The sequence below is a fragment of the Gopherus flavomarginatus genome, chromosome 1 (assembly GCF_025201925.1).
Source record: "Gopherus flavomarginatus isolate rGopFla2 chromosome 1, rGopFla2.mat.asm, whole genome shotgun sequence".
Classification (NCBI taxonomy): domain Eukaryota; kingdom Metazoa; phylum Chordata; order Testudines; family Testudinidae; genus Gopherus; species Gopherus flavomarginatus.
Genome location: NC_066617.1, coordinates 44,200,954 through 44,225,351, shown reverse-complemented (window position 1 = coordinate 44,225,351; position 24,398 = coordinate 44,200,954). Strand labels below are relative to the sequence as shown.

The following is a 24,398-nucleotide window of genomic DNA, read 5'->3' as shown; positions in this document are numbered from 1 at the left end:
TACTCCTGTTGACGCTTCACCTTAAGGTATGGAACCAAATTTCTAAACATGCTGGCATCTTTGCTTCAGATCTAATGCTGAGACTAATTCAGAAGAAAAATCTTTTTAACTTGTATTGGATTCTTAGCTTAAAATTTAGGATGGAATTCAGGAGCAGGAGAAATACTGAAGATGTAAACAAAAGATGGCAAAATGCTGTGTGTGTGTGTGTTTAAAAAGTGTCAACATTTTAAAATATTCTGGGATATCAGACAGAACCAACTGAATTATTTTACAGATATTCCTTCAGATCAAGTAATATTTCATAAACCACACACATGCACATATTATTACAAGACTATCCATCAATTTAAAAAAATTGTAATAAGAGCCAGTACACATTTCTGTGAAAGGTATTCTGCAATAGTGCAAAACTATAACTTTTATAGACCTATCAAACTAATAAGGAATTGGACCAACAATCAAGTACAGATATCATCATAGTAATGACAAATGATGCTCCACTTGTCATGTAAGCCCTGTTGAAATCAAAGGAACTGCTTACATGAGGAACATGAGAAGGACTGGTCAAAATTCAGTGTATTGCAAGATGTCTGTCACTTTTCCTGAAGACAGTGATGACTGATAGATTATTAAAATGTAAACTTTAAAAAAAGAATGACTTTTTCCTTTTACATTTCATATCCTTTGTACTGAAATACAGTAACTCCTCACTTAACATTGTAGTTATGTTCCTGAAAAATGTGACTTTAAGCGAAACGACGTTAAGCAAATACAATTTCCCCATAAGAATTAATGTAAATGTTGGGGTTAGGTTCCAGGGAAACTTTTTTTGCCAGACAAAAGGCACTATATACATTTTAAACAAGCAAGTTAATACAGGTATAAGTTTTAAACAATTTTAAAGAAACAATTTAATACTACAACCATCATTGCTGAGTATGGAGCAATGGGAGGTGCCCACTCCTTATCCCAAGCAGGCACAGCCCACTGGCACTGCAGACAATGAGGCAGGCAAGGAGGCTGAAAGTGCCATAGCCTAGGAGAAGCATGTTGCGCAGCAGCAGCTTTCCCTACTGTGCAAGCACCAGGGGCGGGAGGCTCAACCCTCGGCCCCCCCACTTTATCCTTTCCACCAAACCCCCACCCTTAACCCACTTCTTCTCCTCCCCCACCTCCTCCCCCTTTACTCTGCATGCTGCATCCTTGCTCCTTCCCTCCTCCCCATGGCAATCAGCTGGTTTATGGCAGCTGGTTTGTGGCATTCAGGAGGGAGAGAGGGAGAGGGAAAGAGCAAGGACACGAAGTGCAGCCTCCCCCTCCCTCCTCTGCCTCCTGAACACCGCAAACCAGCTGATTGCCAGGGGCAGGAGGCAGGTGAGGGAGGGGGAGACTGCATACCGAGTCCTCACTCCTCCCCCCCTCCTGAACGCCTATGTGCCTAAATTAAATAAATATTTTTCAGCTCTTCAAAGCATAGCTTATTAGGCAACTAAGACATCTATTTGTTTAAAAAAATTAAAATAAAAAACAGCCTCTATACCACATCAAGGAATGCACTAGCTGTTGCTGAGAAACCACAGTTTGCTGATATTATTTCCATCTACTCTCCTCAATACCTCTTCTTTTGTTTTGTTTCCCATAGTTATTATGTCTAATTGAAGCCCCAGTCCTCAAAGACGTTTTGTGTGGTTAGTTCTCTGTGCCTGCATGAAGCCCAATTGACTTGGATTAGGGAACAAACCTTAGTTTCAGCAAAACTAAGCAATGACATGTTAGTAGTTAATTAACACAAAAAAAACCTTATTTGTTCAAAAAGTGTGAATGGTAAATTATTTAGGTTTAAATTCTTGAATGAAAGTTATGTACTGGTTAAAAACAATTTGCATTCAGATATAGTTCAAAATTGTCTTTTCATTATAGGACAAATGGCAAACAGATGCAGAACTATTTACTTTTCTTATTCCTTCATTCTAGGTACATTATAGGACAATTTCAGCTGACTGGAGGACAATAATTCTGATTTAGGGCAACTTGTGAGGTATCAAAATTTGTTTTTGCAAAAATGGATTTGTATCAAAATGTCTATTTTCAGATCAAACCCTGAGCTGTTTTTATCCAGGAAGAGAGAAAGAAAGAGTCCATGTGAGAGAGTGTTTGTGCCTATCCTGGTGGCTATGGCAGAAGCCTGCAATGTGAGAGGCCCAGGTTCAAGTTCCTGCTTTCTCTGATTCCCAGTGATCTTAGATGAAAAACTCTATTCTCAATCAGGCAGAACAGGGACATGAACCTGGGTCTCCCACATCCCAGGCTAGTGCCATGGTTACAGGGAATCTCACTCTCCACTGGGCAAAAATGTTGTTGAAATTGATACATCTCAGTGACATGTTTCAGCTTTGATAAAGTTTTTTAGTTTAAAATATTCCAATCAGCTATAGTTCCAGTACTGACACAGTGGCAAAAAGAACAGCAAGACATTAGTAAGGCTGGCATGCATGTGAGCAATATAAAATGAACTTCTATGAAGGTCTGAAAAATACACCTAAATATAAGAAGTGTAGCTGTAGGTTCCCACTCTATTATCCATGTAGATCACTGCCCAGACAACATGAATAGCATGGACTTCTTCAGCATCAGAATAAAAACTACAAAGATTCAATAAGGGAAACAAAATGCACGGAAAACTTCATTTAACAGTTCACATTAACACACTGCAATATTTTTGTGGGCCAATAAAAGAGGGGCAATGGACCTAATATATTGGACTGTCCAGGAGAGGGTTGGACAGTGCTAAACACAGATGTGGGGGAAAATTCAGCACTGGGAGTGTGTTGGGGTCACTCTGCATATGGTAACCCAGGCTGGTAGAAGCCAGAATGTGACTGGAGCTTTGCTAGCAAGCTGCAGCTATACACAATCACTCAAGGTGTTATCTGTATGCCCTTTGGCTGTTTCTGAGCAGTCCCAGTGGGAGCTACAAGAGCGAAGCATTGTTAGGCATCCTACGTTGCAGGACAGGGGTGACAGCCTCTCACTTGTCTGGTTTGCATCCTGAAATATCACGTGATTGTGTAATTGAAGACTGTGTCATAATATACACTCACAAGAAGGCCAAATTAAGGTTACGTGGGCACTCTCAATACTGGTATTTCCTAACTTTTTGAGTGGTGGACTTTGTAACCTCAACATTCTTTTAACATAGTTTAGTGCGCGTAACATAAGATAAAAAGGGGGATACAATATGTAGGGTGTTGATATCACACGTTTTGAGACCGCGTGCTTCCACAGTTAGCAGGGCCGGCTCCAGGCATCAGCTGAGCAAGCTGGTGCTTGGGGCGGCAGATTCCAAGGGGCGGCGTTCCCACAGGTTTCCCCCCCTCCTTCGCTACTCCGGCCATCCTGTAGGGAGCAGCTGCGCAGAGGAGGGGAGTGCCTGCTGGGAGCGGTGCCAGGTCTGTAGCAAGCCCGGTAGGGGTTCCCCCCACCCTCGCCGCTCCGGCCGGCCCGCAGATTTGTGCACTCCCCACCCACCCCCTCCCCCGCTGCTCCGGCCGGCCCGCCAGTTTGTGTCGCCCCCCTCCTCACCACTCCGGCTGACCTGCAGGTTTGTGCGTCCCTCACCCCACCCTTCACCACTCCGGCCAGCTCACAGGTTTGTGTCCCCCACTTCGTCACTCCAGTCAGCCCGCAGGTTTGTTTGTTTTTGTTTTTTTTCACTTAGGGTGGCAAAAAAGCCAGAGCCGGCCCTGACTGTTAGGGAGAAAGCTAAACTTCCTTCCCTCCACGGTGTTTCCCCCATATAGTAAAAGACACAAGTATATCTGTAGTAACTGGTGCAGTAGAAGGCACAAGTATATCTGTAGTAATTCATTAAGCATTAGCTTAAGTCACAAAACTACAAGATGTATTAACAGAAATATAATTATGCGAAACATAATCTTTCAATCCTGTTATCAAGATGCTTGCAATTTTCATTTCCTGAAACATTAAGCAAATCAAGTGATTCTGTATGTAGACTTATCCCAATTAAACTCTTTTTTCCCATTACATTATTAGCTCTGACTCACAGGACCTTGCCAACACCTGTTTTAATTGTTACAGTGGTGCAGAAGCACCAATATAATTAAAAGGTTATGTCATGACTTTGGTATAAAGGGCGACCTTCCAAGGCCTCTTAATTTGGCATGCTTACTAAGATTTCTTTGAAATGTGGTGTGCTTTAGAAGGGTGAAGAATTGGCTTAGTGACTCAGTATGGGGTCATTTAAGTCAGAGATTGTGGAGATGTAAATGCCCCAAAACAGCCATTTTTCAACAAGTTTCTACATTTTGTGTCTTTATTTTTGGCTCAGAGCTACAGATAAAACTATTGATGTAATGTGGGTCTCAGTCTGCTGAATTTTACCCCAAGGTGGTGCATGATACTCACTAAATCTTTGGTAGACCCAAACTGAGAACAGTATTTAAAAATATGTACATTTTTATAGTGCACATGTGCCAGTAAATAAAAACAGCTAGCAGGTTTCTATTGCTGCCATTTTATAGAGGACCATGGCTAGCTAGTTAACTTCAGAGCAGCCTCCAGATTGATCTAACATGCCCCAGAGTTGGGGTGATGTTCAAGGTAACTAGCTCAAATAATTTTAATAGTTTGAGGAGGCATGATTTTCATTTACACAATCCATGGTGGCTTATTCATAACATTCTGTTCATATATGAATTCTATAGCTATCTTTAGTGATTTTATTCATTTAGTTTACCTAGTGCTCAAATAAAGTTTATTGTTCTGGAATTCCCAGGATTACTTCTAACTTTCTTAAGATGGGAACCCTATTGGTAGTTTTTATTAATTATTATTATATTATTGATTTAAAAAACTATAACAACAATTTAGACTTGGTTCATAAAACTAGTGAACTTCTTTATCCCGCATCGGGCTTTCACAATATGAATGAAGTTATCCTCACATTGCCGATGCCTCTCCCCTCAAAAAAACAAAAGTATTAAAAACAACGTACCTTTATTCTATGAAATCGAACAATATCTCCAATTTTGTAGATTTTTGGAAGGGCATCTAGATTTCCATTAAAAAGTGTGCATGTTAATTTCACATTTGATTGGTCCACAATTGTTACAACTGAACAATAATCTGTAAAATATAAAAAATAATGTATAATAGGACTAACATTTTAGTATTCATATATTCATATTTGGATTAACACACAAATCAAGGGAGTAATGCTAACATAAATAAGAAAATTTGTCCCATCATATGCTACGTAAACTGTCAGAACAGCTGAAAACCAATATGGTAGCTTGCGCAAAGAGCTCTGAGTCAGAAGCTCTCATGTTCTATTCTTTGTTCTGGCATGGGCCCACTATAGGGTTTGGGGAATATTACATCTTCACAAGTCTTGGTTTCCTCATCTGTAAAATGAGTAAAATAGCTATTAATCTCATAGAGCTGTGAGAATGATAGTGTTTCCACTGTACTTTAAGAGATAAAGAGCTGTGGAAGGTTTAAGAGTAAATTAAAACATTCATTACCACTCCACATGCAGACACAAGAAAGAAGGTTGCAGGCACGTATCAGTAATTTGAAAGTTTACTGCCTTTCAAGTTGTTGTTTTATATAGTTTTGGGAGGCAGGTGTCAGAAACCCAGGAAATGGCAATGCAATTCCACAACAAGCCACAAGGTCAAACTCCAAAGATGATATGACCTTTATTCTGCCTTACTAGAACTGTACCAGTGTATTATGTATGTTACAGACTTCCCTAAACAGAAATGTAAAAGTATGTGCTCAGTTGGACATCTTCAAGAGAGAAATCTGTAAGGAAGTAATGGTGAAATTGTTGTCTTGATTTAAGGAGTTAGATGCCTAACTTGCTTGGTTGCTTTTGAAAATACCACTAGAACATGAGTAATTTTTAAATAGGTAATAAGTAGAGAAATTGCCTTACAATCTACTTCTATGTTGATATATGACTTAGCCAGGCATTTATATATGCAAAACTTGGTTTTGAAAATGGCTTTAATAATGTACAGCAAGACCCTTAAGAAAAGCATATAATTATATGCAATGCATGAACTAGCAATACACAATGCTTCAAATTTTTGAAGTACTGACTCCTAGAAAGGGGGAAGTGAACATTGGCTTTGAATGTGAAGGTTGCTATCCCTAGGTGCACAGGGCCAGAACGTACAAAAATAGCATTCTTAGGAGTGAAGAAATTGAATTTTTACATTTTAAAATTGTATTTCTACACACCAGTACATAAAAGTGGGCCTACTTGCCCATTAGTGATTTTTTTCACCCCAGCCCTCCTTTCATTAGTTACTTTGAAAACTTTAGTTGCCATTTATAGTGAGTGTGCCATTTACAGTGGGGCTGAAAATGTTTGCTGGAGAAGTGTACTGAAACATTTTATGCTTCAGACTTGAAGGCACCAAGAGTTTTTTGGTTAATTTGTGCTGACATGTATTGTGCAAAGTAAGGTCATGTCTCCACTTGGAGTGCTTTACTTGTATAAATGTAACAGTATATTGTAATGGCAAAGCAGTCTTAGCTGGATACAGCTTATGCCTGTAAAACTACGCTTTTACTGGTGTAACTTATTACACATCCCTTTCCCTGCAATAGCGTGAGACAAGCTATGGCAGTAGAAGCACAGTTTTGCTGATATAACTGTATCTACACTAAAGGCTTTTGTAAGCACAGCTATGTTGGTCACAAATTACATCTCATCACATCCCTGACTGACACAGCTATGCCTGCAGAGAGTCTGTAGTATAGTTATGACCAAAGCAAAAGGTACAAATCTGCAGTTCTGAATTGCCTGAGATGCAGAAAGCCAATCTAATTTTTACTCAAGTTTTTGCTTTTGCAAAGTCTCACTTTCATATACAATGTAAAATGTTGTTATATTGGTAAAGCGCTACTTTGAGGAGTAAAAAGTCCAGATTTACAGGCTGGACACAGAAATCTTTCCCCTTTTGCCTACATCTCAGCACCTTTGGTATGGTCTCTTCTCAGAAACCATGCTAAAGGGGAAGGGTTAACTCCGCCCACTCAGTTTTCTTTTGTGTACTGGTGGCAACCATACCTAGACTCCTGAGCTCAATGAGAAATGGCTGCAGTACTTAAGATTTATATAATCCCCTTGGAGCCCCTACTCAGAAGTTAAGAAACATGGCATAAGCCATCAGAAAGTTGTTTAGGTTATTTAATCGCAATTAATCACACTGTTGAACAATAACAGAATATCATTTATTTAAATGTGTGGATGTTTTCTACATTTTCAAATATATTCATTTCAATTACAACACAATACAAGGTGTACAATGCTCACTGTATATTTATTTTTGCTTACAGATATTTGCACTGTAGAAAACAAAAGATATAGTATTTTTAAATTCACCTAATCTCTTTATCATTAAAGTTGAACTTACGAATGTAGAATTATGTACAAAAAAACCTGCATTCAACAATAGATCAATGTAGAAATCCAATCAGTCCTACTTCTTGTTCGGCCAATCGCTCAGACAAACAAGTTTCTTTACATTTGCAGGAGATAATGCTGCCTGCTTCTTGTTTACAATATGTCCCTTCATGCTTCAACCACCGTTCCAGAGGACATGCATCCATGCTGTGAGGGGTTCTATTTGATAACAATCCAAAGGAGTGCGGACCAACATGTTCATTTCATCATCTGAGTCAGATGCCATCAGCAGAAGGTTGATTTTTTTTTTTTTGGTGGTTTGGGTTCTGTAATTTCTGCATTGGAGTGTTGCTCTTTTAGGACTTCTGAAAGCATGCTCCACACCTCATCCCTCTCAGATTTTGGAAGGCACTTCAGATGCTTAAATCTTGGTCGAGTGCTGCACCTAGCTTTAGAAAATTCACATTGGTATCTTCTTTGCATTTTGTCAAATTTACAGTGAAAGTGTTCTTAAAATGAACATGTGCTGGGTCATTCTCCGAGACTGCTATAACATGAAATATATGCCAGAATGCGGGTAACACATAGCAGGAGACATACAATTCTCTCCCAAGAAGTTCAGTCACCAATTTAAAACACTTTTTTTAACAAGCATCATCAGCATGGAAGCATGAGCTCAAACTAGCTATGGGAATAAAGGGAAACAAGAAGACTTTTTATCAATACATTAGAAGCAAGAGGAAGACCAAGGACAGGGTAGGCCCACTGCTCAGTGAGGAGGGGGAAACATAAGGGGAGACTTGGAAATGGCAGAGATGCTTAATGACTTCTTTGTTTCGGTCTTCACTGAGAAGTCTGAAGGAATGTCTAATATAGTGAATGCTTATGGGAAGAGGGTAGGTTTAGAAGATAAAATAAAAAAAGAGCAAGTAAAAAATCACTTAGAAAAGTTAGATGCCTGCAAGTCACCAGGGCCTGATGAAATGCATCCTAGAATACTCAAAGAGTTAATAGAGGAGGTATCTGAGCCTCTAGCTATTATCTTTGGGAAATCATGGGATAGGGGGGAGATTCCAGAAGACTGGAAGGGGGCAAATATAGTGCCCACCTATAAAAAGGGAAATAAAAACAACCCAGGAAACTACAGACCAGTTAGTTTAACTTCTGTGCCAGGGACGATAATGGAGCAGGTAATTAAAGAAATCATCTGCAAACACTTGGAAGGTAGTAAGGTGATAGGGAATAGCCAGCATGGATTTGTAAAGAACAAATCGTGTCAAACTAATCTGATAGCATTCTTTGATAGGATAACGAGCCTTGTGGATAAGGGAGAAGCGGTGGATGTGATATACCTAGACTTTAGTAAGGCATTTGATACGGTCTCGCTTGATATTCTTATAGATAAACTAGGAAAGTACAATTTAGATGGGGCTACTATAAGGTGGGTGCATAACTGGCTGGATAACCGTACTCAGAGAGTAGTTGTTAATGGCTCCCAATCCTGCTGGAAAGGTATAACAAGTGGGGTTCCGCAGGGGTCTGTTTTGGGACCGGCTCTGTTCAATATCTTCATCAACGATTTAGATGTTGGCATAGAAAGTACGCTTATTAAGTTTGCGGACGATACCAAACTGGGAGGGATTGCAACTGCTTTGGAGGACAGGGTCAAAATTCAAAATGATCTGGACAAATTGGAGAAATGGTCTGAGGTAAACAGGATGAAGTTCAATAAAGATAAATGCAAAGTGCTCCACTTAGGAAGGAACAATCAGTTTCACACATACAGAATGGGAAGAGACTGTCTAGGAAGGAGTATGGCAGAAAGAGATCTAGGGGTCATAGTGGACCACAAGCTTAATATGAGTCAACAGTGTGATACTGTTGCAAAAAAAGCAAACGTGATTCTGGGATGCATTAACAGGTGTGTTGTAAACAAGACACGAGAAGTCATTCTTCCGCTTTACTCTACGCTGGTTAGGCCTCAGCTGGAGTATTGTGTCCAGTTCTGGGCACCACATTTCAAGAAAGATGTGGAGAAATTGGAGAGGGTCCAGAGAAGAGCAACAAGAATGATTAAAGGTCTTGAGAACATGACCTGTGAAGGAAGGCTGAAGGAATTGGGTTTGTTTCGTTTGGAAAAGAGAAAACTGAGAGGGGGCATGATAGCAGTTTTCAGGTATCTAAAAGGGTGTCATCAGGAGAAGGAAGGGAGAAAACTTGTTCACCTTAGCCTCCAATGATAGAACAAGAAGCAATGGGCTTAAACTGCAGCAAGGGAGATTTAGGTTGGACATTAGGAAAAAGTTCCTAACTGTCAGGGTAGTTAAACACTGGAATAGATTGCCTAGGGAAGTTGTGGAATCTCCATCTCTGGAGATATTTAAGAGTAGGTTAGATAAATGTCTATTAGGGATGGTCTAGACAATATTTGGTCCTGTCATGAGGGCAGGGGACTGGACTCGATGACCTCTCGAGGTCCCTTCCAGTCCTAGAGACTATGAGTCTATGTCCTCTGGAACAATGGCCAAGGCATGAAGAGACATATGAATCTTTGTGCAGCTGACACGTAAATATCTTGCAACGCCAGCTATAATAGTTCCATGTGAATGCCTGTTCTCACTTTCAGGTGACACTGAAATTAAGAAGTGGGCAGCAATATCTCCCGCAAATGTCAACAAACTTGTTTCTCTTAGTGATTGGTTGAAGAAGAAGTAGGACTGAGTGAACTTCTAGGCTCTAAAGTTTTACATTGTTTTGTTGAGTGCAGTTATGTAAAAAGCAATAACCTACATTTGTAAGTTGCACTTTCATGATAAAGAGATTGCACTACAGTACTTGTATGAAGTGAACTGAAAAATACTATTTCATTTATCATTTTACAGCGCAAATATTTGTAATAAAAATATAATATTAAGTGAGCACTGTATACTTTGTATTCTGTGTTGTAATTGAAATTGATATATTTGAAAATGAAGAAAAGCATACAAAATATTTAATAAATTTAAATTGGTATATTCTATTAAGTGTGATTATTTTTTTAATTGCAATTAATTTTTGAGTTAATCGTGATTAATCAACAGTCCTAATACACACACACACACACACACACACACACACACACACACTTTCTCTTCCAAATAAAACATATATACCAAAATACAAGAGTCATCATAATACATAAAGTAAGAAAAGAGGGTTAGGATAAAGGGAAGGGAAATGTGATATATATGTTCAGGGTCTACATTAATCATCAACCTCTAAAAAAAAAAAATCAATCCAGATTGCTTTGAATTTTTCAGGTATTCCCCTGCTGCCGAATGCCAGTCATTTGTTAGCTGCCAGGTCAGCCATATCACTGAGCCAGGCATCAATGTTTGGTGGGAACTGACCACCTTATTATCAGGAAACCTCCAGGTATCAGGAATATATCCAAGAAAAAAATGTAAGGGGCAGGGCTCCAATTTAGCATCCAAATCTCAAATTAGTCAGATCAGAAATTCTTGATAGAGGGCACTCCCAAAAATATATGAGGCAATGCAGCACCAATGGAGTTTCACTTCCAACAGCGGTCAGCAGTTATGAGGCCCATTACAATTAGATTATGTGGGGCCCAGTATATTCAAAAAATGTCTTTTGGTGAATAAGCAATAGTCTCAAGACTTCAGTTGCTTTTTTAGCATTAGATACAATTGTATTACATTACAGAGATAGTTGCGTATCCAAGTCTCTATTCCAAGCAACTCTCAAATTATCTATCTTTGGCAGAGTTTTTTGCACCAGAAAATGGTTAAAGGATACCACTGGCTGAGTAAATCCAGGAAGTTTCCTCCAAAATAATAAAAATGTTATGGAGGTTCTGGAGCTTCCAATGCATCTAGTCTAATAATTTGCTCTGATATTATTGCCGCTTCAAAAGATTCTGAAGAACCCTTCGCTGCAGTTTTTCTAGATGTCAAAAAAGCCTTTGACCACATAGCATGGAACAATCTTTTTGAAGTATCAGCAAAATTTGGATTTGGTAGCCAATTCGTTGCTTAGATTAAGTTTAAGTTTAGATACTCTAATCTGACTTCTAAGGTAGTTACCAACAATATTATGTTTGCCCTATTTGCATTACAGGGAGGAATAAGGCAGGCCTGCCCTTTTCCCCCCTCTTCTCTTTGACTTAGCTTTAAAATCTTTAGATACTGCCATCCAAGCAAATCAACATATTCATGGTATCAGGGGAGGCCAAACGGAGCACCAAAATTATGCTCTATATGGATGATGCAGAGACAGTCCATTAAAAAGTTATCTTGAGCATCTTTACTGATTTCCTCTTCAGTTAAACACAGTATTAAAAAACTACTGAAATTATTTATTAATAATATCTGATTGTGTTGTATATAATTTGTAGATATTATAACAAATAGCAGCTATTTATTTCTATTAGCCTTTAGCTTAAGTCTTGTCATTTCTCTCACCAAATTCTCAATAGTTTTGTTTGAAACAGAATAAAGGAAACAATGTTTTGGGAGAGAAATTTGTTTGATTTCATATCTTAGATTGACGAGGTTTTCTTAGTTTCTTTGAGGGAAGAGACAGAAGCACAGTCTACACTCAAGGTTTTGATTTCCTTCATAAGGGTATCGATTCTATGTTCTCTCCATTTCTTTTTAAAGGTGACATATGAGATATGGCCTCTGATGAAGGCTTTAAAGGAATCCCAAAACATGGCAGTGATGAAGCAGAGAGCGGAATCATTTAAAAAATATAATAAAATAAGAAGAGTTAACAAATGATGCATCAAACAAAAGAAAGGTATTTAATCTCTGCATTTTAGTTGGGGGTGTATATCATAGGGGCCTAAACAGCTCACCTAGCATGGTGAGATATAGCAATAGTACCAATGCCACAATCTGTGATAGAATTTATTTAGTCTTGTGACACTAAGAAATAGTCAAATCTTAAATATGTTGAAAGAGTTGCAGAAAGAAAACAAAATCGACAGTCTCTGACTGTAAGATTCCCCTTATCTCCACCCATCTTGTAAGTCTAAATAAGCCACATACATATGAAGTAGCTGATAAGTATTAGCGCTTTTATGCAGAGATGGGGACGATTTATCAAGGACTGGGTCTAGAGTTTTGTTAAAGTCTCCAGCTATCATCGTTGGCTATCCCTCGATACGAGGATGATGTCTGCTGGGGGAAAAGTCATTGATGAGACTTAAGATGGCTGATGAGTCCAATCCGTGCTCTATAGGTTTTTCCACATGTGTCAGGTATTGGCTTGGAGAGTGCACAACTGCTGACTGAGAGGCTGTACACTCTTCTTCCTCCTCTGCCATTTCTCAGCTTCTTGAACAAGGTGATTCTCTTCAGAATGGGTTGAGGCTTGATGTGTGATGCAGTGCCACTGAAGTCTATTGCCAGCCAGCTCTTCCCAATTCATGGGGTCAATGCCAATTCTTAAGATATACTTCAGGGTGTCCTTGTAGCTTTTCCTCTGTCTCCCATGGGTCCTCTTACCATGACTAAGTTGAGAAAAGAGGACTTGCTTCAGAAGACGAGCATCAGCCATCGCTACATAATGACCAGTCCAGTGAAGTTGATGTTTTATAATCTTCACCTCAACACTGGTAGTGTTAGCTGCAGAGAGGACGCTGGCATTGGTGTGGTAATTTTACCATCTGATATGACAACACTGTTGGTACCACTCCAGACGCTTAACATGGCTTTGGTATGTCATCCATGTCACGTCTTCATAAAAAAGAATGGGATTGACTAGTGTATTACAGACCAGGATCTTCGTTTCCATCTGCAGATTTCTGTCACTAAAGACATGATGAAGCAACTTTCCAAAGGATGTGCTGGCACAACGGATCCTATATTTGATCTCCACATCAAGATTGGCTATCTGGGACAGGTGGCTCTCAAGGTAAGGGAAATCTCAACATTTTCCAGGAGTTCACCACTGATGACAATTTGTGAGAGAATGGGGGCAGCTTGTGCTGGGACAAGCTGGCGGAAAACCTTAGTCTTCACAATATTGAGGGAAAGTTCCAGGTTATGATTGGCACCCACAACAAGATCTAGGGTGAACTGCAAGTCAGACTCGGTGTGCGCAAGGATAGCACAGTCAGCATACTGAAGGTAGGTAATAACAGTCCTGGTGACAATTTTAGAATGAAGATGCTGCAGGTTTAAGAGCTGGCCATACATGTGATACTCAATCCCAGTTCCAGAAGAAAGGAGATCACGAATAAGAATCAAGATCACAGCAAGACAGATGGAAAAAAGGTTTTGGGCAATAGCACAGTCCTGCTTAACACCAGCATGGATGATGAATGGGTCTGTCTCCAATTCATTACAGAGGATGGTGGCGGTCAACCCATCATGAAGCAGCCTGTGAACTCAAATGAACATGTGAACCTAAACAGCACCTTCCATAACGCTTCACTATTGATGGAATCAAAGGCCTTAGATAGGTCAATAAAAAGCCATAAACAATGGCTGGTACTGTTCTCTACAATTCTCTTGTGATTTTTGTTGCACAACAGCTCCATCGCTGGTGCCCTGCGATGTTCTGAAAACACATTAGGATTTCAGAAGGATGTCTTTGGCAAGAGGGAGGAGATGGTTCAAAAGGATGTGAGCATATAACAACTCCAGCTATAACAAGCTGATGGCCCATGTCATTTATACTCAATTATGAAAAAAATTGGTATCACACTGATCTGGCCTGCAAAGTTGATTATCAATTGCCAGTTTCAGCCTTGAGGACAGTAAATCTGCCATCACTGTCAAACTTTGCGCTCAAAATATTAACATTCAGTTTTTTATGCATTAGTATAGCAACACCTTTCGCTTTAGAATTAAAGGAACTAGAAATTGAGAGGCCTACCCAATCTTTATTCAGTTTAGAAGCTTCAAGTTCTGTTAGAAGCTTCAAGTTCTGTCAGGTGAATAGGAATGTCAACATTCTTTATTTTTTAAGCACCGGGTATATTTTTTTTCTTTTAATAGGGTTATTAAAGCCCTTTATATTCCAGGAGACATTTAATTATCAGAGCCATCATTATTAATACATAATGGAGAACATACGCTTAGTGAACAAGTGAGAAATTGCAAATTTTCCTGAGCAGCATACAGTTCTTGCATATCTAAGCAGCAAAAGTTATCATCCAGATATAGGGTGTCACATCCTGGTATATATTCTACAGAAGTGGGAAAGGAATTCTCAGCATGGAAGGGAAAAAGGAGAAGGGCAGAAAGAGGAATTAAATACATGAAAAAACAAAAAACAGAAAAGATACTGGAGCGAGAAATACTCAGTAGCAGCATACAATCAAAAAGAAGAATCTGTTTAAACAATCCAAAAACCACTTGACATTCAGGAGGCATCGCTGGATCCATTGAAACTTGGACACCCTCTCAGCCCCTGGGACCCCAAACACCACAACTACAGTAATCACCTATTACCAACAGAATTGTGAGGACGCACCATCTAATGAAGCAGTGATTTTAAAAATATAATTACTAATCAGATGATTGATTTTACATATTGAAGCTCCTTTCCCAATAGGAAGTAAATTGATAACCCTTTAACCGCAATATGAGAGAAAAAAAAAGAAAAGGAACTAATGTCAATATCGATATCAGCTAATGCCTATCCACTTTAGATGAGCCATATCAGATCTCGGAGAGCAAAACCAATTCCATATGGTCAGCTCACTCCAAAGACATCTCCTTTTACAAGGGAGGAGGTGGCAGATTTGAGAGGTATTTTTCGGCTTCCTGAGGGGAACTGAATGATACTATTTTGTCACCATTCTTAGTATGGAGTGTTTAACAAGATACTTCAAGTCCATCTTCCTGGGCAATTGTTTTGCTTGGTTAACAGCTGCCCTCCTTGCACCCACATCACGAGCATAATCTTGAAAGAGTAGTATTTTAATTTCTGGTTCTTGCCATAACAGCTCCTTCTCCACTCCCAACCCATCTGGATTTCTGCAATATAAGCTCCTTAGTGGTAAGATGATTTCATGAACTTCACAATCAATGTTCTAGGCCAACATCCTAGAATTGGCTTGGGGCTCACTCTATATCAAAACAAAAACCTACAAGCAGGTTGAACAACTTAGCAGTTTAGAGACAAATTCAAAAGAGAAAGTTACTCACCTTGCAGTAACTGAGGTTCTTCGAGATGTGTGTCCCTGTGGGTGCTCCACTCTAGGTGACGGTGCGTCCCGGAGCTGTCGATAGGAGATTTTCAGTAGCAGTGCCTGGTTGGGGCGCATGCACCTAGATGGTATCTCCCATCTAGTTGGAATCTTCTTGAGTGCGTGCGCCCCATACCCTCCTCAGTTCCTTCTCTACCGTGGAGCATCATACTAGTACTCCAAAGCAGAGGGGAGGAGGGCGGAGAATGGAGCACCCACAGAGACACACATCTCGAAGAACCTCAGTTACTGCAAGGTGAGTAACTCTCTCTTCTTCTTCGAGTGCTGTCCCTGTGGGTGCTCCACTCTAGGTGAATGTGTAGCAGTACCCACTATTGTTGGTGGGACTTTGGAGATGCAGCAGTGAGTACTGTAGACAGTACTATATGGTCTACTATGGTGTCTTGTGTGAGAGCATAGCGTTTTGCAAACTTGTGTTCAGATGACCCCATAGCCGCATTACAGATGTCAGGAACGGGAACACTGTGCAGGAAGGCAACGGATGTCGACATGGCTCAAGTGGAATGAGTTCTAATGCCTTCAGACGGTTGAAGATTTTGTGCATGGTAACAGGATCTGATGCAGTCAGAGATCCACTTGGATAGACGTTGTTTAGAGATAGCCGTACCTTTCGGTAATGGAAACAAAGAGTCGTGGGGACTTACGAAATGGTTTGGTCCTGTCTAAATAAAAGGCGATTGCTTGCTTGACATTGAGAATATGCAGGGTTGCCTCTTGTGGAGTCTTGTGAGGTTTAGGATAGAAAGTAGGTAAGTATATAGGTTGGTTGAGGTGGAAGGTCGATACCACTTTAGGAAGAAATTTAGGATGTGGTCTCAAAGTGACTTTGTCTTTGGAAAAGATTGTGTAAGGAGGGTGGGCCATCAGGGTGCTCATTTCACCAACTCTCTCTGTTGATGTTATGGCAACTAAGAAAGCCACCTTCATGGACATATGAAGATGAGAGGAGGTAGCCAAGGCCTCAAATGGAGGTTTCATGAGAGCATGAAGAAGAAGGTTAAGATTCCATGCAGCCGCTGTTGGGTAAATTTCAGGGTGGAGATTTTGCAGGCCCGTGAGAAATCGTTTTATGGTGGAGTGGGTAAAGAATGAATAACTGTTTAATAGGTCATGGAAGGTCGTAAGTGCCGCCAGGTGCACTTTGATGGAGCTGAGCGAAAGTCCTTCCTGTTTTAGTTTCAGGAGGCAGTCTAGAATGTTAGGGAGGGTCATGTTATTGAGTGCTAAGTGATTACATGAACACCAGGGGGCGAAACGCTTCCACTTCTTCAGGTAGGTTTTACGAGTGGAGTCTTTCCTACTGTGCAGGAGGAAATATTGGACTTGCTCAGAACAGGCTAGTTCATGGGTTTGGAACCATGAAGGAACCAGGCTGTGAGGTGGAGCTTTTGGAGCTGGGGTGAAGAACTTGTCCGTTGTCCTAGGAAACGTGGTCTGGCCTGTTGGGGAGAGCCTGTGGGTGACGGGAGGATATGCAGAGTAGGTAGGGATACCACATCTGTCTTGGCCAAGCCGGGGCAATAAGGATGACCCAGGCCTTGCCATCCGCAATCTTCCGAAGAACCCTGTGTAACAGAGGGATTGGTGGAAGGCGTACAGGAGGGAGTTGTTCCATGGGATGAGGAATGCATCTTCTAGGGATGCAGTCCCGCTCTGGAGCAAAACGGAACATTTTTGATTCTAGGTCGTGGCAAAGAGATCTATTGACGAGCAGCCCCAGAGGGAGAAGAGCTGTTGGAATACTGCGGGGTGCAGTTCCCATTCGTGTTGTGTCAGGAAGTGCCTGCTGAGTGCCTCGGCAGTAGTGTTGTGGCAGCCTGGTAGATAGGAAGTGATGATTTGTATTCGATGTCGTATGCACCAATTCCATAATTGAATGGCTTCCATGCAAAGGGAATGTGATCGGGCTCCCTCTTGTCTGTTTATGTAGTACATGCATGCTATGTTGTCTTTTAAGGCCCAAAGAGATTTGTTCTTTCTGAGGGGAAGAAAGTGAAGGCATCTCGCCTCACTGCTCTGAGCTCTAAGAGATTTATGTGTAGGTGCGTCTCTGATGCGGACCACCGGCCTTGTGCCCTGTGCCGCCCTAGGTGTGCTCCCCAACCGATTAGGGAAGCGTCCGTGGTGAGCATGAGTGTTGGGGAACATTGCTGGAAAGAAACCCCTGTGCAGAGGTTTTCTGGACTTGTTTACCAATGCTGGGAAGCTACAACATTGGGAGGAGGAGTTAGCAACATCCCTAAGGTGTGTCTGTTGGGTTTGAAATTGAAATTGAGCCAGCCCTGGAGAGATCTCATGTGTAGCCTGGCGTGGTGAACCACGAAGGCGGTGGCTGCCATGTGACCAAGAAGCTGTAGGCATAGTCTTGCCTGTGTCCTGGGACGAATAGAGAGCGTGCGTTTGAGCTGCATGATAGTGAGGAATCTGTGATATGGGAGCGAGGCCCTGCTCTGGATTAAGTCGAGATGAGCTCCGATGAACTCGATCTATTGTTTAGGTGTTAGAGTGGATTTTTGGATGTTTATTTGGACGCCTAGCCTGTGAAAGAGGGAGATGGCGAAACGGGTAGCTTGAAGTGTCTCACCATAGGAGTTGCCCTTGATAAGGCAATCGTCCAGATACGGGAACAGCGTGGCCCCGTGTTTGCAGAGGTGAGCCACGACCACGGCTAGAGTCTTGGAAAAAAAAACTCTCAGTGCTGTGGCGGGTCCGAAAGGAAGAACTCTGTATTGAAAATGGTCATAATCGATTGTGAATCGTAGGAAGCGTCTGTGAGCTGGATGAATTGATATATGAAAGTAAACATGCTGTAGGTCAAGGGCTTTGAACCAGTCTCCTTGATCCAGTGCAGGTATTATTGTGCCCAGTGTGACCATCTTGAATCTTTGTATCCTCGTGAATTTGTTCAGTCGGCGTAGATCTAGTATAGGCCTCCATCCTCCAGTCTTTTTCTGAGTTATAAAGTAATGGGAGTAGAAACCTGTCCCTTGATTTTGCGTCGGCACAGGTTCCACTGCACCTAGTTGTAGAAGATGCACCACTTCTGCGCGAAGTAAGTGGTCATGAGAAGGGTCCCTGAAGAGGGACAGGGAAAGGTAGGAGGGTAGGAGAAAGTTTGTCCTTATCAAAAGGGAGATCCTCCACTTTGGTCTGCAGTTCTTTGGGGATGCCAGATGCAGAGAGCCATGAGGATCTGCGCATAACCACAGCAGTTGCAGTTGTACAGGCTGCTGTGTCTGCCGTGTCTAGAAATGCCTGTAGGGCTGTTCTGGAAATCAGTTGGCCCTCAGTCAGGATTGATTTGAAGTCTGCTCTCATATCGTCTGGAATGTAGGAGGCAAATTCAAAAGTTTAGTGTAATTATCAAAGTCGTAACTGGCGAGGGGAGCAGAACAGTTTGCAATTCTGAATTGTAGTGTGGAGGACATATAAACCTTGCGGCCCAAGACGTCAAGGCATTTAAGGTCCTTGTCTTGCGGGGTGGGTCGATATTGTGACAGTTTCGTAGTCTGTGCAACTGCATCCATGACAAGGGAGTTCGGTGGTGGATGAAAAAATAGGAAGTCAGCGTCCTTAGCAGGGACATAGTATCTACGTTCGGCCTTTTTGCAAGTTGGTACTAAAGACGCTGGGGTTTGCCAGAGAGCGTCAGCCAGCTCCAGGAGTGCTTTGTTTATAAGGAGGGTGATTTTTGAGGACGCAGACGGTTGAAGGATTCTGAGGAGTCTGTGTTGCATCTCCTGGCCCTCTTGAAAGTGGATATCTTGACTGAGTGCCACCCTCCTGAAAAGTTCTTGAAATTGTTTACAGTCGTCCATGGCCCGTGGAGGCGGAGGGAGGAGGGCTCCTTCCAGGGCTAATGGAGAGTTACGCCATATCCTTAACTTGCATACTCAGGAGGGGGTTCAGGCACATTAGAAGTGGACAGAGCAGGAGATTGATGCACAGAAGGAGGATGACTAGTAGGAGGATGTTGCCAAGGGTATCGCTGAAGCCAAGGCATAGGGTAGGAGAACCCAGGTGTCACCCATGGGGGGGGCGAAGTAGGGAAGCTGGGGCTGGTGGGCTTGAGCCGTGACCTGACGTGGCAGAGGTGCCTGTGGAGGAGAAGCAGGAGGGGAGAACTCCACTTGTTGCTGTAAATCAAGTTCACCATCAGTGAAAGCCAGTTCAGGTGGAGACAGTGACGGTTCAAAATATTATCTCTGTGTATGTAGGAGCGGAGAGTGAGGCTCAAGTGGCACTGAAAGGTCACATTGAGTGAGAAACTGTTGCTCCTGCTCCCTGGACTGAGCTGAACCTGCTCTCTGCTCTAGCTCATTAGCAGGAGAAAGTGCAAGTGACAGTAGTGCTGCAGACTGCTTGGTGGTGCCCTGCAGGGGGTCTGCTACTGGTGCCTGGGTGGAAGATAGCCTCGGTGCCAACGTTCTTCTCCCTGCAGGGGAGGATTGCGCTGGTGGCATCATGGCTGTTTTTGGTGACGAGGAGAGGTGTGCTGCAGGCACCGCGGCCGTTTGCGGTGCCCAGGAGGGGCGTGCCGCCGCCGGCACCGCAGCCATTTGCGGTGCCCAGGAGGCACGCGCCGCCGCCTGGGCACTGTGGCTGTTTGCAGTGCCGAGGGGACCAGAGCCACAAGGACCTTCCTGACACGGGAGGTCGGGTCCCTGCCTCTGCGCTCTGTCAGAGCTGCGGCTTAGGCATTAGAAAAGCTGAGGCACCTGCCTTTGGTGTTGTCAGTACAGAGGGTGGGGATCTCGCGGGAGACCTCCTATCCTTCTTAAAGTCTCTCCTGTGAGACTGTTCTGCTTCTTGCCTCCGCTCCAGGGAGGGTGAAGCAACGCTGCCCACTGGTTCTGATCTGGCTTGGGCGCGTGTGGGAGTGGGTTTGACCTTTCCCACCTCTGAAAGCGGCTGTAAGGATTTTTCCATCATCAGCATTTTGAGCCGCAGATCCCTGTCGCGACAAGCTCTTGACTTGAGGCTCGTGCAAGGGAGGCACTTCACAGGGATGTGGGTGTCCCCGAGGCACTTCACACAGTATGAGTGCCCATCTGTCCATGGCATGGATTCCTGACAGGAAATACGCCTTTTGAATCCTGAAGCTCCTGGCATTATGAATTAGAGATGGCCGAGGAGAGTTTCTCAACGGGAGACAAGTTCGAGGGATTTTTTTTTTCCCTTCAAACTAAGTAACTAACTATGTAACTACACTAAAGGAAGGGAAACAACTGGGATGTAACTAATAATTATTTCTATGTTCTTTGTTACTGTTTCCTATAGAAACCAGGGAAGAGAAGGTAGCACTGCCCCGAGTCCTGTCTTCAGCCGAGGACGGTTGTACACCAATGAGGAGGTTAACTGTAAAGAAAAAGACGGTTACTCACCTTTATAACTGTTGTTCTTCGAGATGTGTTGCTCATATCCATTCCAGGTAGGTGTACGCGCCGCGCGTGCACGTCTGCCGGAAACTTTTTACCCTAGCAACTCCAGTGGGCCGGCAGGTCGCCCCCTAGAGTGGCGCCACTATGACACTAGATATATACCCCTGCCGGCCCGCCCGCTCCTCAGTTCCTTCTTGCCGGCTACTCCGACAGTGGGGAAGGAGGGCAGGTGTGGAATGGATATGAGCAACACAGCTCGAAGAACAACAGTTACAAAGGTGAGTAACCATCTTTTCTTCTTCGAGTGATTGCTCATATCCATTCCAGGTAGGTGATTCCCAAGCCTTACCTAGGCGGTGGGGTCGGAGTGAGAAGTCGCGGCCTGGAGCACTGCAGAACCAAAGGCCGCATCATCTCTTGACTGCTGGACCAGGGCGTAATGGGAAGCGAATGTATGGACTGATGACCAGGTCGCCGCCCTACAGATCTCTTGGATCGGGACGCGGGCGAGGAAAGCCAGCGATGATGCCTGTGCTCTGGTGGAGTGAGCAGTCACACGGCCCGTCGGAACTTGGGCCAGGTCGTAGCAGGTCCTGATGCAGGAGATAACCCATGAAGATAATCTTTGGGAGGAAATCGGCAGCCCCTTGACCCGGTCCGCTACTGCCACAAATAACTGAGGGGACTTGCGGAAGGGTTTGGTCCTGTCCACATAAAATGCTAGTGCTCGGGGGACATCTAGCGAGTGGAGCTGCTTCTCCCTGCGGGACGAATGGGGCTTGGGAAAGAAAACTGGGAGGAAAATCTCTTGGTTCACATGGAAAGCTGAGACCACCTTGGGAAGAAAGGCAGGGTGAGGTCTCAGCTGTACCTTGTCTTTATGGAAGACGGTATATGGTGGGTCCACCATGAGGGCCCTCAGCTCTGACACTCGTCTTGCTGAGGTAATGGCCACAAGGAAGGCGGTCTTCCACGAGAGGTAGAGCAGGGAGCAAGTAGCTAATGGCTCGAATGGAGGGGCCATGAGCCGAGTCAGGACCAGGTTGAGGTCCCATGAAGGGGCCGGAGGGCGAATTTGTGGATAAAGCCGCTCCAGCCCCTTCAGGAATCTCGCCACCATAGGGTGAGAGAAGACCAAACAGCCGTCCACCCCAGGATGAAACGCAGAGATGGCGGCTAGGTGGACTCGGAGGGACGACAGTGCCAGACCCTGGGTCTTAAGGGACCAGATATAGTCTAAAAGAGTGGTGACGGGAGTCTCCGTAGGACGAAGAGCTTTCTCTGAACACCAGCAGGAGAAACGCTTCCACTTAGCTGTGTAAGTCGCTCTGGTGGAAGGCTTCCTGCTGCCCATGAGAACCTCGTGAACCGGGGTGGAACATCGCAACTCGGAGTCTGTCAACCACGCAGGAGCCATGCCGTCAGGTGAAGAGACGGAAGGTCCAGGTGACAGAGCCTGCCGTGGTCCTGAGTGATCAGGTCCCGATGAAGGGGCAGGGTAACTGGGTTGGCTACTGAGAGGTCCAGCAACATGGGGTACCAGTGCTGTCTGGCCCATGCTGGAGCTATGAGAATCACCCGGGCTCTGTCTCTGCGCACCTTGATAAGAACTCTGTGAATCAGCGGGATGGGCGGGAAAGCATAACACAGGTGGGCTGTCCATGGGATCAGGAATGCATCCACTAGAGACCCTGGCTCCCGACCCTGGAAGGAGCAGAATGTTCGACACTTCCTGTTCACCCTGGACGCAAAGAGGTCCATCCGGGGACGACCCCACCTCTGGAAGAGTGAGAGGGCGACGTCCGGATGGAGGGACCACTCGTGCGAACGGAAGGATCTGCTCAGCCGATCCGCTAGGGTGTTCCGCACTCCCGGGAGATAGGAGGCGGACAGGTGAATCGAATGGGCTATGCAAAACTCCCAGAGACGTATTGCCTCGAGACAGAGTGGAGAGGACCTGGTGCCGCCCTGCTTGTTGATGTAAAACATGGTCGTTGTGTTGTCGGTGAAGACCGCGACACAACGACCTTGAAGGAGATGGACAAAGGCTTGACAAGCAAGGCGGACCGCCCTCAACTCTCGTACGTTGATATGGAGGTTGATCTCTTGTGGTGTCCACAAGCCCTGAGTTCTCTGGGTGCCGCAGTGAGCCCCACATCCCAGATCGGAGGCGTCCGTGGTCAGGGATGCCAAAGGTTGGGGCGGATGGAACGGGAGCCCCGCACAGACTACCGACTGGTCCAGCCATCAGCAAAGAGAGTCCAGCACCCTCTGAGGGACGGTGACGACCGTGTCCAACGACTGTCTGGCCGGCCGATACTGCGCAATGAGCCATGATTGAAGAGGTCTCATGCAGAGTCGGGCATATGCTGTTACAAACGAGCAGGCTGCCATGTGGCCTAGGAGGGCCAGGCACGTTCGTAGAGAGGTCAGCGGGGCCGCTCGCAAACGCAGAATGATGTCCGACAACGACTGGAACCTGGGCAAGGGTAACAAGGCCCTGGCCAGGGTAGAATCTAGAACGGCCCCGATAAACTCTATCCGCTGCGTGGGGAGTAGAGTAGACTTGTCCACATTGGATTACGAGGCCCAAGGTCGCAAAGAGGGTGCTGATCCTGTCGACATGGTCGCGGACCTGCAGCTCCGACGTGCCTCGGATCAGCCAGTCGTCCAAGTAGGGGAAGACGTGGATGCGGCAACGTCGAAGGTGTGCGACGACTGCCATTCATTTGTAAACACTCTCTGGGCCGTAGAGAGGCCAAACGGAAGGACTGCAAATTGGTAATGTTGGCGGTCGGCCACGAAGCGGAGGAAACGCCTGTGTTGGGGGGCAATCGAGATGTGAAAGTAGGTGTCCTGCATATCGAGGGCGGCGTACCAGTCTCCGGGATCCAGGGAAGGGATGATGGTTCCAAGGGATACCATGCAGAACTTCAACTTCACGATATACTTGTTGAGTTCCCGCAGGTCGAGAATGGGCCTGAGGCCGCCCTTGGATTTGGGGATTAGAAAGTAACGGGAATAAAACCCCTTGCCCTTCTCGTTTTCCGGAACTGCCTCTATGGCTCCCTTGGCAAGGAGCGCGTGCATCTCCTGACGGAGGAATTGCTCGTGAGAGGGGTCCCTGAAGAGGGACGGGGAAGGTGGGTGGGAGGGTGGGGGCGAAGAAAACTGCAGGCGATAACCGGCCTGCACCGTACGCAAGACCCAACGGTCCGACGTTATTTGGGTCCACGCCGGGAGGAAAAAGGAAAGGCGGTTGGAAAACTGCGGGGAAGGATCCGGAGGGGAAACTGGTACTGCGACCCCGGGCGCACCTTCAAAATGAAGGCTTAGGTCCTGGAGGGGCCTT

At 44.2% G+C, this 24,398-nt stretch overlaps 1 protein-coding gene across 9 annotated transcripts in view; it reads right to left on the bottom strand.

The window, feature by feature from the left end:
* The window catches only part of POT1 (protection of telomeres 1), a 170,360-nt gene that overhangs the window by 62,182 nt on the left and 83,780 nt on the right, over nucleotides 1-24,398 (bottom strand). For all 9 annotated transcript variants that reach the window (XM_050936142.1, XM_050936141.1, XM_050936149.1 and 6 more), the window contains one exon: nucleotides 5,018-5,148. In XM_050936142.1, coding sequence (XP_050792099.1) covers nucleotides 5,018-5,148 — 131 coding nt within the window. The remainder of the gene's footprint in view (nucleotides 1-5,017; nucleotides 5,149-24,398) is intronic.